The 14,600-nt window shown below is 39.5% G+C and overlaps 1 protein-coding gene and 1 non-coding gene across 5 annotated transcripts in view; both read right to left on the reverse strand.

Moving 5' to 3' along the window:
- Nucleotides 1–699: 699 nt before the first annotated feature.
- Nucleotides 700–822, reverse strand: LOC130859753 (small nucleolar RNA U109). Its single transcript, XR_009055304.1, has one exon. It is a non-coding gene; the product is annotated as a small nucleolar RNA U109 (small nucleolar RNA).
- A 1,308-nt stretch (nt 823–2,130) lies between these two features.
- Nucleotides 2,131–14,600, reverse strand: part of CLIP1 (CAP-Gly domain containing linker protein 1) — a 146,874-nt gene continuing 134,404 nt past the window's right edge. For all 4 annotated transcript variants that reach the window (XM_057746378.1, XM_057746377.1, XM_057746379.1 and 1 more), the window contains 6 exons: nt 13,870–13,922; nt 7,557–7,674; nt 7,327–7,477; nt 6,761–6,810; nt 4,532–4,656; nt 2,131–3,822 (listed from right to left, as the gene is read on the reverse strand). In XM_057746378.1, the coding sequence (XP_057602361.1) occupies nt 3,597–3,822; nt 4,532–4,656; nt 6,761–6,810; nt 7,327–7,477; nt 7,557–7,674; nt 13,870–13,922 (723 nt within the window). In that variant the 3' untranslated portion in view covers nt 2,131–3,596. The remainder of the gene's footprint in view (nt 3,823–4,531; nt 4,657–6,760; nt 6,811–7,326; nt 7,478–7,556; nt 7,675–13,869; nt 13,923–14,600) is intronic.

Raw genomic sequence — 14,600 nt, forward strand, 5'->3', positions numbered from 1 at the left:
CATTATAGCAGTCATAAAAGGTCCTGCGCTTTGCTCTATTGGTTTGTCGGCTGAAATCTACAAAAATGCCTAAGGGCTGAGGGAACCTTGAGTGGCTTGTCTGTTTAGCGCTTCCTAGTAGACATTTATGCGACATGGTATTTCACACAAATACTCTCCGATGTGGAAGGCAGGTAAAATTCGCACGTTACCCCGCGAGTTGCGAGGATGAAAGAGCATGTAATTTACATCGTGTCATTTATGTAAAAGGCTTAGCAGGGTGCCTGTAATTTAATAATTGCTCAATAAATAACTTATTAGGAAGGTATATGCGTTTCAGTACTCTGAGGTGTAAAACTGGCTATCTGGAATCTGGTGAAAGAGGCTTGAAAATGTTTGGTCTTGCCTGGCTCCCTTCAAGGACTCGCTAAACAATTACCATGGAGTATGAATAAGCAAAGAGTGGAATTTGGAGATGATACCGTAATCAGTTGTACGTTTCAATCTCAACTTCTTGACGCTCTCAGATAAATTTTTTTTTGATAATACCGAGAAATTTTTATCAGTTGTTTAGGTGTGATCAAGTTACTGCAGTTATGGTTTTTATATTCCAGAGATATATACTGAAATATTTACAGCCAAGTCTGTAATGGCCAAGTCTGTCATTATACACATAAAGAAATATACTTCTCTCCCAGGGAGGGGCAACACATTATTTTTTAATGTAGGAGAAATATACTACTACTCAACCTCTACTGTAAGGTTGGCAGCCCTGAGAACTTTTTTAATATAGCATGTTATGGACAGATACTTAATTTTAAAATAACATTTCCACACGTGCAGACTCTTCCATGCAGTAGTTCTCAACCTGATTTTCTCCGTGATTCTTCGCAGCCTGTATTACAAACTGTTCTCACATGCGCAGGTGTTTTGCTCAACTGAGAACATGTATTATTTTAGCACCGTGAGAATAAATGTTCAGCCCAGCAGGCCATGTCCTGAACTGTTAAATGAGAACACAACCACGGAAGAGGTAAAAATGCCCACGGTCAGTGAAATCTCAAGCATGCATGGGTGCAAATGAGCAAGACTAGGATGATAAACGATTCTCTGCAAACAGGACCAGGAGGCTAGATGATCAACAGAGGTGTTTTACTTGTGTCGAGACCCAACTAGAGACGTAGGTATACTACCGCAGTTGCCCTATAAATATCGCAGACTTTAAAAAAATAAATAAATCATTTTATTTTCATTGCCTGTGTTGGGTCTTTGTTGCTGCACACGGGCTTTCTCTAGTTGCCGCAAGCAGGGGGCTACTCTTCATTGTGGTGCGCAGGCTCCTCATTGTGGTGGCTTCTCTTGTTGCAGAGCTCGGGATCTAGGCGCGTGGGCTTCAGTAGTTACGGCACATGGACTCAATAGTTCTGGCTCACAGGCTTAGTTGCTCTGCAGCATGTGGTATCTTCCTGGACCAGGGATTGAACACGTGTCCCCTGCATTGGCAGGAGGATTCCTAACCACTGCACCACCTAGGAAGTCTTGCAGACTTGTTTAGTGTTAGTTTGAGGCTTTTTTTTTTTAAATGTATTTTTTATTGACATAATTGACATTTAACATTAGTTTTAGGTGTACAACATAATGATTTGACATATGTATATACTGTGAAATGATCACCACAATAAGTTAATAGTTTGAGTCTTTTCCTCAATTTGGTCAATGCTGAAGTCAAGGACTACTGTCAGGGTAGTTTTTAGGTCAAGATAACGTTCAGCTGGTAACTCTGGAAATATCTACCTGTGGGGGAGTCAGAGCTCAAAACAGATCACTTGGTTCAGTCATCATTTTGGAAAATATCACAGCAGCCTTCACAGAGTTTCTTTCCAAACCTTCATGCTTTAATGGGCAGTTGGTATGACATGGTGCCGTTCACATTTCTGTCAGCTAATACAGTGAGGCACAGCAATGCATAACTACACTGGGCATCTGTTTTATGCTGAATGGGACACAGAATGCTTTGCGATAATTTCTTAAAAGCAGTTTATCAACACACCGCAGTAGAAACTGCTATTTGGGTCTCCAGGCCTTGTTCATTTAAAGGAAAAACATTATGACAAATAAACCTGAGAATAATACCAGTTTACTACACTGGCAAAAAGGAATAACCATTTATTAAAGTAGATACAGAACACTTGTTTGTTCAGATTTTAATACTGCTTTACATACTGTGTTTGTGAAACAGTTCCTATTATGTTTATAACCAAAATTTCAACTGATTACAGATTTATTTCTCACTTGTCAAAACACGTGGCTGATCATCTTGAGGGGAAAATACATCAAAGGCATATATACAATTATAGAAGTTCTTATGATACATGTCTCATGGAAGATACATTTATTTATTACTTTTTACATGTTCTAGAAGACATTCAAATGAAGATAAATAGACTCAAACTGATTGATAAACTTTTTGTGGTCGAGGTCCTTCATTTTATTTTTTATGATAAGAAAATCCAAGATTATTAATGTTGAATTTCTCATCGTACATTCATCTAAAAACACAGTAAAAAAAAAAAACTTGTAAAGACTGTAGATTGGCTAATTTAGGTGTTTTAGAGTGGCTTATTATCTAATTTAACTGACTGCTGGGGATATCTGCTGGAGAAGGAAAAAAAATCTGGAGAAAATTCTCCCACTTATTTATATCTGATAAAGAAATAAAATGAAAACACAAAGAACAAACAGCTGCAAAGCCACATGATGTTATTTCTGGCCTAGTCCATTATATCCTGATGAACATTTTAAGTGTTTTCTTTTTCATAAAGGTAAAAATCTGAAAAGAAAGACACATTGTACATGTTTTTTCCCAAAATAGAGATCTTACAAAAATATATACATATAATATATAGAAGCTGAAATTATGCAAAACCAATAAACAAAACACCACAGTAGAGTAAGTGGGTGCAGCATAGAGATTATAAAATGTCCCCACAGCAGTTTGGGGGCTTCCCCCCTCCCTTTACCTGTTTCATGATTTTATAATCACTCCTAAGTATCATCAAGCCTGAAATAAAGGCACTACTGACATCAGGTAGTGCAAAAAGGATAGTTCTTTGATTAAGAATAAAATACTTTAAATGAGTAGATGAAAATGCAAAATGGCACATTTTTTTCAACTCATTCCAGTGTCAAAGCTTAACCAAAACATCTAAATATACAAATGCAGCCTGGAAATATTTTAGTGCAAATATGAAAAGTAATGGCATAATTTAAAGTTACTTAAATAAGGTATTGTGAGGGTAGGAGCTGGTCTATGAGGTCTCCCCAGGGACAATGAATAATGGCATCTGGTGCAATGTCTTGTTAATACTTCTTAAAAATCAAGGAGACAAAATCCAAGGTGAAAACTCACCTATTTATTATTCTAACTTAAAAACTTAGGGGAGACTAAAAGGGCGATTTGTTGAAGATCAAAATATTTTCTGAGATTTGGTGGGGGGGGGTGGGGGGTGGGTCAAAAATAACGTGAGTTCTCCTGAAGTCTGCACACACAATGCTGGTGGTCAGTTGCCTGAACGCTAGTGAATCTGAGAAAGCCCAGTTCCAGATGTGAGGCTTCATCAGAAGGTCTCGTCGTCATTGCAGTTGGTTGCCCAGTGCCCGAACATTTCACAGATTTCACAGTAGGGGCGTTCCTCGCTCCGACTGCCGTGGTGTGTGGAATGGGGGGGGTCCTCAGACACCTGTGCCTGGGTGGGACAATCCTCTGTTTCGTGGAGATCAAAGCAGTCACATATGTCACAGAAGAGGCGAGGTTTCTTCTTGGACTGTTTCTCCTGGTCATCACTAGAAATGTTAACGTGTATAATCAGAAACTCATCTCCATCAGAAGAAATTGAAGATACAGTTTCACTTGTAATGAATAAAAAATAAGCAAGAATTAAGGCCAAGTCTGGGAGTCTCAAGTTGTTAAGTACTATGGTCCACATTTTAAATTTTCACATCAAACTGTTTTCACTCCCTTGCCAGATTTGTGGCAGTCAATTTATGGCCAAATAGCCATAAAGCAATTGTTTCTCTAATCCACTGGAGAACCTAACTTTTTTTTTTTTAATTGTATTGCAGTATAGTTGATTTACAATGTTGTATTAGCTTCAGGTGTACAGCAAAGTGAATTGGTTATACATATACATATATCCACTCTTTTTTAGATTCTTTTCCCATACAGATCACCAGAGTACTGAGTAGAGTTCCCTGTGCTGTAGAGTAGGTCCTTATTAGTGATTTATTTTATATATAGTAGTGTGTCTATGTCCATCCCAATCTCCCAATTTATCCCTCGCCCCCCTTTACCCCCAGTAACCGTTAAGTTTGTTTTCTAAATGTGTAACTCTATTTCTGTTTGTACCACTTGTACCATTATTTTGGATTCCACCTAGAAGTGGTATCATGTGATATTTGTCCTTCTCTGTCTGGAGGACCTAACTTTAAAAACACACATTTATTTAGCTGGAACTAAATAAGGTTCCGCTCAGCATCACTGGACGTGAAATACCTGTCGTAATTGTTCAGGTCATCACCATTCCCATTCAGGGCTGCTTCCGACATCATCTCCACCTTCATCTTGAGGTCCTGATTCTTCCTCTGAAGGTCCACTATTACTGAATTTAGGAAATCAATCTGATTTGTTTGAAAAAAGAAAAAACATTTGTGTAAAATGTCTGAAACGTGTAGCTGGACCATCAAGAAGTCAGCAAGCATACTCTCTGGCTGGGCTGTGGCTACAGAGTGTGCTGGGGTCACAGTGGCCAACAGTGGCCGTGACTCACCCATGTCTCATATGTTTATACACACACACACACACAAAACTGTACAAAAAGCGTAACGAGTTACTTGTTCCACTAAACTGTAGAACCAAGCCAGGACTTTTATGTTCTGTAGATTTGAAAAAGCTCATGGAAATTCTCCTCCGACCACGATGAAACATTCACTTATTAGTCATGGTGGGATGGTAAATGGGTGTTCAGGGAAAAAGGAAAGAGTTTTAAAGAGAAGGCTTAAGCTCTCTTTCACCCGAGGAGACGGGCACACACACTGAAGGGGCAGCATTTGGGGCACCTGGGCCCAGACTCGGGGCAGTGGGATAACGAGATGACTGCCCACCAGGGGGAAATGCTCTTGTCCTAATGTTTCAAAGCAAGGGCGCTTTATTTTAAAATCTGTAGGTTTGGGGACTTCCCTGGCAGTCCAATGGTTAAGACTCTGTGCTTCCAATGCAAGAGGAGTGGGTTCTATCCTTGGTCAGGGAACTAAGATCCCATGTGCCACAGGGCAAGGCCAAGAAAAAAAAATCAGTAAGTTTCTTCTCTCTTCTACAAATAATACAAAGGTCTCATTTCTCTAAATGTCCATTGGAAAAAAGATCCCATTTTACAATATTAAAAAATGTATGTGTGTGTGTGTATATGTACTCATACATACATATTTCACTTTTTAAAGGAATATTTGGCCTTTGTCTCCTGCTGGAGCAGTTATGATATAAATCAAAAAGCTAGAAATCACTAGCTTTTTGATTCTCAGCAGAATATCCCTTCTGACATTGAAGACAACACCCAGTGAATTTCGTCTCAGTTCTCAAAATGCATTTTCTAAAGACTGTACCCTGTTAGCAGCTACATATCGGGGAGAGGGGAGCCACAAAATGGACGTAACAGTGGGAAACCACACTCATGCATGCACTTGCACACACACACACGTGCTCACAAATTAGGAAACATAAAACAAACCATTTGCTGATTGGAAGAAAAGTGTTGGCAGTGGCAGATGAAACAAACGGAAGCAGAAAGGAAGAGGGGGAAGAGAAAACATTGTTAATTAAGTTTGGGCTTAGACATAGAAACTCAGACATAGAAACTAAGCAGAGACAATGCTATCCAGGGTCAGTTAGGCTGTGTACGGGGTCCTTACATGCCTTTCAAGGGAGATATAGCTAACACAAATAGCTAACTCACTGAGTTCCTCTCATTTAAAAGTGAAAGGTGGCTTGTGTATCTTTGAATTTTGAATGGGATAAGTATGTCCAAATATATAATTAAAACTGAACAGAGATGCTGTTGCTTGTGAGGCTATACACATTTCCCCAAATAGACTAGTTTGCCTCTATATACTCCCATTTTTAAAACTAAGGCTAATTTGATAATTTTGGCTTTAGGAAACAGTTTTCAAGAACCTTGCCTTTTTAAGGTAAGGATGAGGAAGGAACCTTTTACAGAGCAATTCTACTTCTAGGAGTTTATCCTAAAGAAATATTAGCATATCTGTAAAATGACAGGTGTTCAAGACAGTTCATTATAACATTGTTTATAATACACCTAAAAGATCAGAAAACATCCCAAATGTCATGTTAACCAATAAGGACTGATTAAATTATGGTACATCCATATAATGGAATACTATACAGCTATAAAAAGGTAAGTGCAGATGGGTTTATGTAATATGCCCCCATTTGTGTAAAAAAGGAGGAGGAAAGACTGTATTAGTCTTGGCTTGTATGTACTTTTTTTAAAATCTCTGAAAATGTAAAAAAAAGATGCTAATAACCCTGATTACACCCGTTTGGGGGGTTGGGAACAGAGCAGGAGAAAGATGGTGTTTGGAGGGAGATTCTTTTTTTGTATATATCTTTAATATTAATGTTTAGACCATGTGAATACATTTCCTATTCGAAAGATTAAATGATTTTTTAAAAATAGCAAGTAAGCAAAGCAAAAGGAAGGAATATTACCTGACTTTCCTGGGCTCTTTCATCCTCTTCTGCCTGAGTATCAGTATTACCTTATGTTAAAAAAAAAAAAAAAAAAGTGGAGGGGGGATTTTTTTAAAAATTGCAATCTTATTTCCTTGTTATTGCCATGACAGGGCCAGTGTTAGAAACTCATTCTCACGTGGGATCCCCACGTGTGCCTCTCGGAGAATATGTGCGAAGTTCCTGTCCCCTATCTGAACCCCCGAGACATGGTCGTCCTCTTTCGGGCTGGCCCACTGCCGCCGGGTGGGAACACCTGTCACGGCCATCATTTTCCCCTCCCCTGCAGTCTGCAGTGCACTTTCAGAACTCATAGCTGCTACTGGGATGGCAGCTATCACCTACTGTCTTATATAAATTTCTGCCAGCCACAGGAGGGTCCAGAAGTGGGGACAGGCAGACACACCCCTTTCGTGGGGCCTCATCTGATTAAAGGGTGGGAGAGCACAGAGGGGCCCGGCCTGCAAAGGACACCTCTGCTAGGAATGGCTCCTCTGCTGGAAGCAGTGGTGTCGAAAGGAAGCGGCCCGCGGGGGTCGTTTTACCTGAGGAGCTGCTGAGCTGCCTCTTGTTTTCTTTGAGTTGAAGCTCCAAGTTCTTTACCTTGAGCTCCAGCTTCACCTTATCAGACTCTAGAGACTGAACAACCGAATGCAAGGACTTGGCAGAGGCGTTCTCTCCCCTGAGCACCGTGACCTGAAACACACAGGTTGGCTTAGGCTCGGGGCCGGGACACAGGCGGGCAGCGTGAAGGGTCCCTGAGGTGGTACTCTACCTCATTTCTCAGTTTTTCCAGCTCTGCATCCTTTTCTGTGAGTAAGGCACTAGTAATACTGATGGATTTCTGCAAGGAAGCTTTTTCTTCATCTGCGTCTTTTATTAACTTGGATTCTCTAAAAGACCAAAGAGTTAAAAATTCCAGAAATCAACTGAGAGAGCGGCCGGTGTACGACTGTCCTAGAACAAACACGCAATTAACTGTAGCTAATATACAGGGAGAGAGTATCACAGGGAAGTTTTACAGGGGGTTAAGGCTATTATGCTTGTGAAATTTTACTTGAAATTTTACTTACTGTGAGGGGAGAAAAAGTTTACCTATGCAGAGACATGCCAGAATCTGCATATCATTGTATCCATTTGAATTTAAAGAAACAAGTTAATAACTTTGGAAGACGTAGAATTAAAAGACAAGACTGTTGCACCCCCCACAAAGAATTATTTTAAAAATTTACCCGCCTGAGATGAATTCTGTTACTTCTTGAATAAATTATTCCCAAGCCATAACAACAATTAAAATACATACATGCAAAGCGATTATACAGATGTCATGCAGAGCAGTTTTATGCTGGAAGTATCAATTGGTTCTCACTAATTTCAGTAACTTTCAGCAAGTTCCAAGAGTGTGTTTTGGAGATCTTATGGGCCGAAACAGTAGCAGAGATTATTACCACTATTCAGACTGAAGGATTATTACTTTTCATCCATGGACTCTGAAGAGGACATTAAGTTGCCCGCAGAAATTAAAGGTACTTGCATAAAGGCTAGAAGGGAAACGTGAAGATGGATTTCCAGGTGCAGAATGGAAGCCAGGGGCATCTGGAGGGAGAGGGTCAGCGCATGGGGCATATATTCTCAGGCGACCCAGCATTTGGTTATCAGCACAGGGAGGGGGACTGGGCATGAGAGGAGAACATCTTTCTTGGAGTCAAGGGAGTGGGATATGAAAGGGGAAGCTGAAGGGAAGACAGGGAAAGAGGGAAGACACACTAGAGACACCCCCAAGGGCAGGCCACTATGTGTTTATGAATGTGTGCGTGTCTTTAAATTTTTGTGGTGAAAATTCAAACATGCCAAGGGCACGAAAGCCAAGGAAAGACTGAGGAGCTGTCACAGACTGGAAGAGAGTAAGGTGTGACAACTAAATGCACTGTGGTCTCCTAGACTGGACCCTGGGAGAGAAAAAAAAAAAACACAGGAATGGAAAAACCTGGGAAATCTGAACAACGCCTAGAGTCTGGCTAAGAGTGCTGGACCAACGTTACTCTCTCAGTTTGGATCCAAGGACCAGGGGATGTAAGATGTGAGGGGAAGCTGGGTGAAGGGGATGTGGGACCGCTCTGTACTACCCTTGCAGCTCTTCTGGAAACCTCAGATTTTGAAATAAGTTTTAAAAAAAAAATGACATGCAGTGTGAGACAAGAGGAAAAAAGACCTTGTATCACAAAAATATTTGGGGAAAACACAACTCGAGAGAAATTTCCTAGCCAGCCCTCAGGCCATACCACCTATGGCATTGCATCCATGTAGACAGTCATCAGTGAGAGTTCATGGCTTAAACTGCAACAAACCGAATCCCTCCCGTTCTGTTAGAAGTAGCTGCGTGAACGCGGAGCATGTAGTAGTTCAGTTTGTCTTAGGACCAACTGGAGGGATCAGAAACTCAGGCCCAGGTTAGAAACGGCAGAAATGTATGTCTGGTTAGTGAGACCCAAGATATCCGGCACACGAATTACAGAATTCTCATGGTTTATGGTAAATTGAAATTCTACACAAAGATGAAAAATCTAAGTGTTGTATTTATCTCATTGTGTGGCTTACACTTACACCCCAGAATAAGTAGTAAGAAAAGAATCTGAGGGACTTCCCTGGTGGCGCAGTGGATAAGACTCCGTGCTCCCAATTCAGGGGGCCCGGGGTTTGATCCCTGGTCAGGGAACTAGATCCCACATGCCTCAACTAAGAGTTTGCATGCCACAACTAAAGAGCCTGCCTGCCAGAAATAAGACCCAGTCCAACCAAATCAATCAATCAATCAATATTTTTTAAAAAAAGAAAAAGAAAAGAATCTAAGACTTACAGAAAACATCTTGAATTCAACACCCAAGCATTAAATGAATACTTGGTGCGGTTAAGTTACTAACTGTATAACATCTCGCTAGGAAATAGGATCTTGTTTAAGTACAAAAACAAAAACAAACAAAAAAACCCCAAAGATTTAAATCAAACAAATGTACAGGTATTTTTTTCTACCTGGAAAGTAAATATCTGATTTTATCCAAAGAGTCAATAAATCTTGGGCTAAGTTTCTATTAAACTTACTTGGTAGTTCATTCTACTGTAAAAAAAAAAAAAACTATTTCAAGAGATTCAGTTGTAAATGCAACTCAAATTTGAAAAATGTGATTTTGAATGTTTTTACTGAGAAATACCAAGATTTGGGGGTTAAAAGATTTAGATTCTTCTGTCATCAGGACTCTGGTTACTCGAGCTCACAGGGGTTCTTTGTGTTAGGGCGGGATGAGGCCGCCATCAGCCGGCAGAAGGAAAAAGGCGCAAGTATCTTTGTCTGCTTATTGTCACATACAAACACCCTCTGAGTGAGGCTGCTTTCTAAGAAGATGGCAAGCAGATGTTTCTTGTACTTCTTTCTTATCAAAAGATGCATGGTTTAAAAGGGGCTCTGCCTTGTGATTTGTATACGGAATGACGGGACAAATAGACCTTGGCAGCTCATCTTTGTGACAAGACCTTCACTGCCAGCATCTCAGGCGATTTCTAAGCCCAAATCCCACCTTGCAAACCAAGAGGGTCTATATTAAACCATTTATGCCAGCACTGCTGACACCTGAGTCACACATCACGTTGCCATTAAGGCCTGTGTTACTTCAAAGCCACGCTGGCTCGAATGACTTGGCGTTACTAAAAATATCAAGAAGGGAAGATAAACATAACATGAAAGAAGGGCTATGGGGGTCAGAAATCTTTCTCCCCAAGGGAACATATTACCCAGATTCTTTCCTTACTACTTACGTAAGAAATAAATTCCAGTAATGAAGCGAATACCTTAAAGTGTTACTGGGCAAGCTTCAAAAATGCAAGATAACAAGAACCAAGTATTGGGAATATGAAGAGAACTGCAATACAGCAAGGAGAACTAAATGTGCACTGAAGCTCTGTGATGTATATAGATATAAAAAAGATGTGTGTGTGTGTGTGTGTGTGTGTATACTGCTGAGAATATTGTACAAAAACAAAAGCAAGACACAGAGGGACAAAGGCAGCCAAAAAATATATACAACAATTTGGTTTACTAAAAATATATGAAATTTATTTATTATAACGTGGATAGACTTTCTTTAGTCTTACCATTAAAGACACACAGATATAGCAAAGGAAGCAAGAGTAGGAAAGGGAAAAGAGAGGGGTGAAATGAGCATTGATAAGTAGCGCAAGCTTGGAGACAGTCAGACAGTTAGCAACCCACAGTGAGCTGAATGAGCTGGAGTGGCAGTGACCTCTTCAGCACCGGCAGGTGGGACCGTCGACCAGCCTTCCTTCCTGATGGGAATCTTGCATTGACACCCACAGAATTAATCCTGACTCTACAAGTCCCCATCTAAGATTCTGGCTCTGGAGTCCCTTCTAGGACATCAAAAAGCCTAGAGAAGGGAGGGAAGCCAAACAGGTTCCCAAATCTGCTGTAGGCTTTTTGGTCAGACGAACACACTTCTCTACTTCCGTCAATTACAGCAATTCAAGGTTGGCTCTGCTTTACCTACTAGATGCCTTGGAATCTGTTTTGAAAGAGGTTTGCCTAACTAAGAGACCACTTTTCCAAAGAAATGATTACATTTTTAAGCTAAGAAAAAAACTTCTACTACATGTTGCCTGCAATTGGATGTTAGATAGCAAAAAACCAGAGTAAGTACAGGAGGGTGATACTAACGTCTTACTGAAAAGTACTTTCATCCGACATCAGGAGTAAGTACTGCACTTCGATATAATGAACAGTACAGTTTGAGTGAAGCAACTACATACTATCTTGACTATGTATGTTCAGGTATCGTCTCTAAATTAAACTGTTGGCTAAGATCTCAATTCTTGCATGAACCACTACACTTCAAATATCTTTTTAAGTACTTTCCAGACTTTTAAATTAAGAAAGTATCCAATTCTTTTTAGTACTCTATGCTACGTGTACTTAACTATCACACACATAGGCCTACATACGAATCCTTTACCAAACTGACTTTCAGAAGGCATTTAAGGCCCCCTAAATATTAGCTAAAATATATCTGCGTTCAGATTTCTGAAACAGACATAACTTTCCGTGAGAGTTAATTAACAATCTGATATGAGGGTGAGTCAAAAATTACCCACACTCTGGCTATAGCATTTATAGAAGTTTTAATATAACCAGGATGCGGATAATTTTTGACTCGCCCTTGTAAAAAAAGTTCTAAATATAAAAGAAACTAAGTTTTAAAATTTTTCAGTCCCAGAAAAGTTATCATCTTTATCTGCATTTATTGATTAAAGGAGTAATTATCTAGGACCTAAGAAGGGAACAGGGTGACATAAGAAGAGAGGAATGGACAAGTACCCAAATTTATTTTATCTTGTTAAGCCATGAAAAAAGTCACATGCCGAACCACATTTTGAGAGGCATGTAATTCAGTCAAAGTCACATGATAAGGACTAACAAAGCATAACATCTTTCTTTTTAAAAAAGATTAAAAAGTAAACATAAATAATAAATAAATGTACAATGAGAAAAGACCCCACATAAAATTCTGAAGACTTGGGTCTTAAGCCTTAGTCTGAGTTCTTGGCCAAATTGCCTAATGTTGGGGGTTTTAGTTTTGTTGTTTTTAAATGCAAGCCCCACCATGTATTTCACTGGGTTGTTTTGAGATTCGATAAATTTGTGAATTAGGAAGTGCTATATAAATGCAAAGGGACTACACCAGTACTCACACCAGCCTGTTTTTCTACATTCCCTTGCCAGAATGCCTCAGGAATAAGTGCTATTAATTTTTTCACATGCCCTTGACAACTGCATACACGGGGTTCTTTTTAAACAAACAAAGCCTTATTCATGTAAAATTAAATATCCCAAGGCCCCCACAGGCAGAGCTGTGCTTGTAGCCAGGCCCCAGGTTAAGGCATGGCCGACTGGTCAGCACAGCTCACGGGCACTTGATGAACACCTGGCTGGACCAGGGGTGTGGCAGCCATGAAACACACATGCATTCTGATGTGAAACTTTAAAGAAGAGTGAGTCTAAGGATGTCTTAAAAATAGAAAGAAGGAAGGCACCCCTGGACGGAGGCCTAATTTCCTTTAGAATGGAGCTTATGGAACCCAAATATCTTTGTGGGCTAAATAAAGCCCCCGACGCTGGCAGGAGGAACACTGCCTGGGGAAAAGTGTGCGCCAGCGGGCAGTAAAGGAAACTTCCTCTGCCCTGCCAAGTAAGAATAAAATGCTCTGCAAGACCATGAAGGAGTTCTTTTTTTTCTATTTTACTTTACTTAGTATTTTTCAATTGATGTACAGAAGAATTCTTGATTACACTATCCCTAAAGGTTTATTTTTCTTTCTGTATTTAATAAGACAAAAAAAGCACGTCGCTGTTGTGATGTAATCTATAGCAAACCACTGCACAGGCTGTGGTTCTCAGCAACAGTACACACTAAACCTGCCTGGCATGCAGGGTAAAGCAGAAAATTTCTCTAGACACAAACTGCACATTTTAAAGGAGCAGACAGAGACCATCAGAAAGCTTAAGCATCAGGCTTCTAAATGATTATTCCTGGGGGCCCATTTATTCCCACTCAAAAGTACTGGAAGCTTCCATTTGATTGGCATTTATCATCAAAGAGTAACTAATAACAAAACTTTTTTAGAAAACAAACGTTTAAAATGGTGCTTCCCATTATTACTGAAAAATTAAAAATTTTATATAAATGAAATCAGTATTTATATGCAGCTCAATTACTCTCGGTAAAATTATAGTATTTTTAGTTACTGAAACTAGGAGGTACAGAAGTATAATATGAGACAATCTGACTTTAGAACACTTCTGAATAAATGCAACTAAATATGGCTTAAAAATCAAACTGTAATTCATACGGAAACTTTTGCAAATTTGTCAGTTATGACTATCAAACTATCACGATGCAATTTTCTGAATATAAGAAGGTTGTATGTTTTCCACAAGTCACCGTACACAGCATGTTCTAACATTTTCCTTATCAAACACACATGCATACACTCAAAACAATATACACAAAAAGAAAGCCTACCTCTTTTTCATTTCTAACAACTGATTATTGAGCACAGATCTCTCTTCTTCCAGCTGGAAAAAAAAAAAACACACAAAAAAAGTTCAGTTCATAACAAGCCCCGAGAGAGGCCGATTTCTCACCCCGCAGGTCACATTCCCACGCTCCAGGACAGCTAAAGCAAGTGGCTGTCCTCAGAGGCAGCGAAAAAAGACCAAGTGTACATCGCAGATTGTACCATTATTAATTTACAAACCATCTATGACCTGAATGACTCCCCTTCCTCAGGGACCTGAGAATTAAAATATTAATTAACATACACATCGTATCTTAGACATTCAATAAATGTTTCCTTCATCTGTTAGGTGACTGAGTAAAAGCTTCTCTATCAACATTCTGGTTCCTTTACTGAAACAATGGAAGTCCAAGGTCACTAACGTGTGCAGGGCTAGGAACAGGTAATTTATTCTACACGGGCTTCATCTTATGCCTATTATATTCCAGGCATTTTTCTCACCTATAAAATAAGGAAATTACAAAAGAATTTCCAGTGGCCCTTTAGTTCTAAAATTCCATTATTCTATTAAGGATAAATAAACAAAAGTTTCAGCTAATCAATCTTGTGAGAGAAGACTCACCTCTACCCCCAAACTACACCAGAGTTTAGCCAAATACAGTACCAATTTTAACTTACAATGTTCATAAAACAAAGAGGTGAAAAAAGCTCTTTCATGGTTTTTCTGTTTGTTTTT

Source organism: Hippopotamus amphibius, chromosome 8 (genome assembly GCF_030028045.1).
Source record: "Hippopotamus amphibius kiboko isolate mHipAmp2 chromosome 8, mHipAmp2.hap2, whole genome shotgun sequence".
In the NCBI taxonomy this organism is placed as follows: Eukaryota; Metazoa; Chordata; class Mammalia; order Artiodactyla; family Hippopotamidae; genus Hippopotamus; species Hippopotamus amphibius.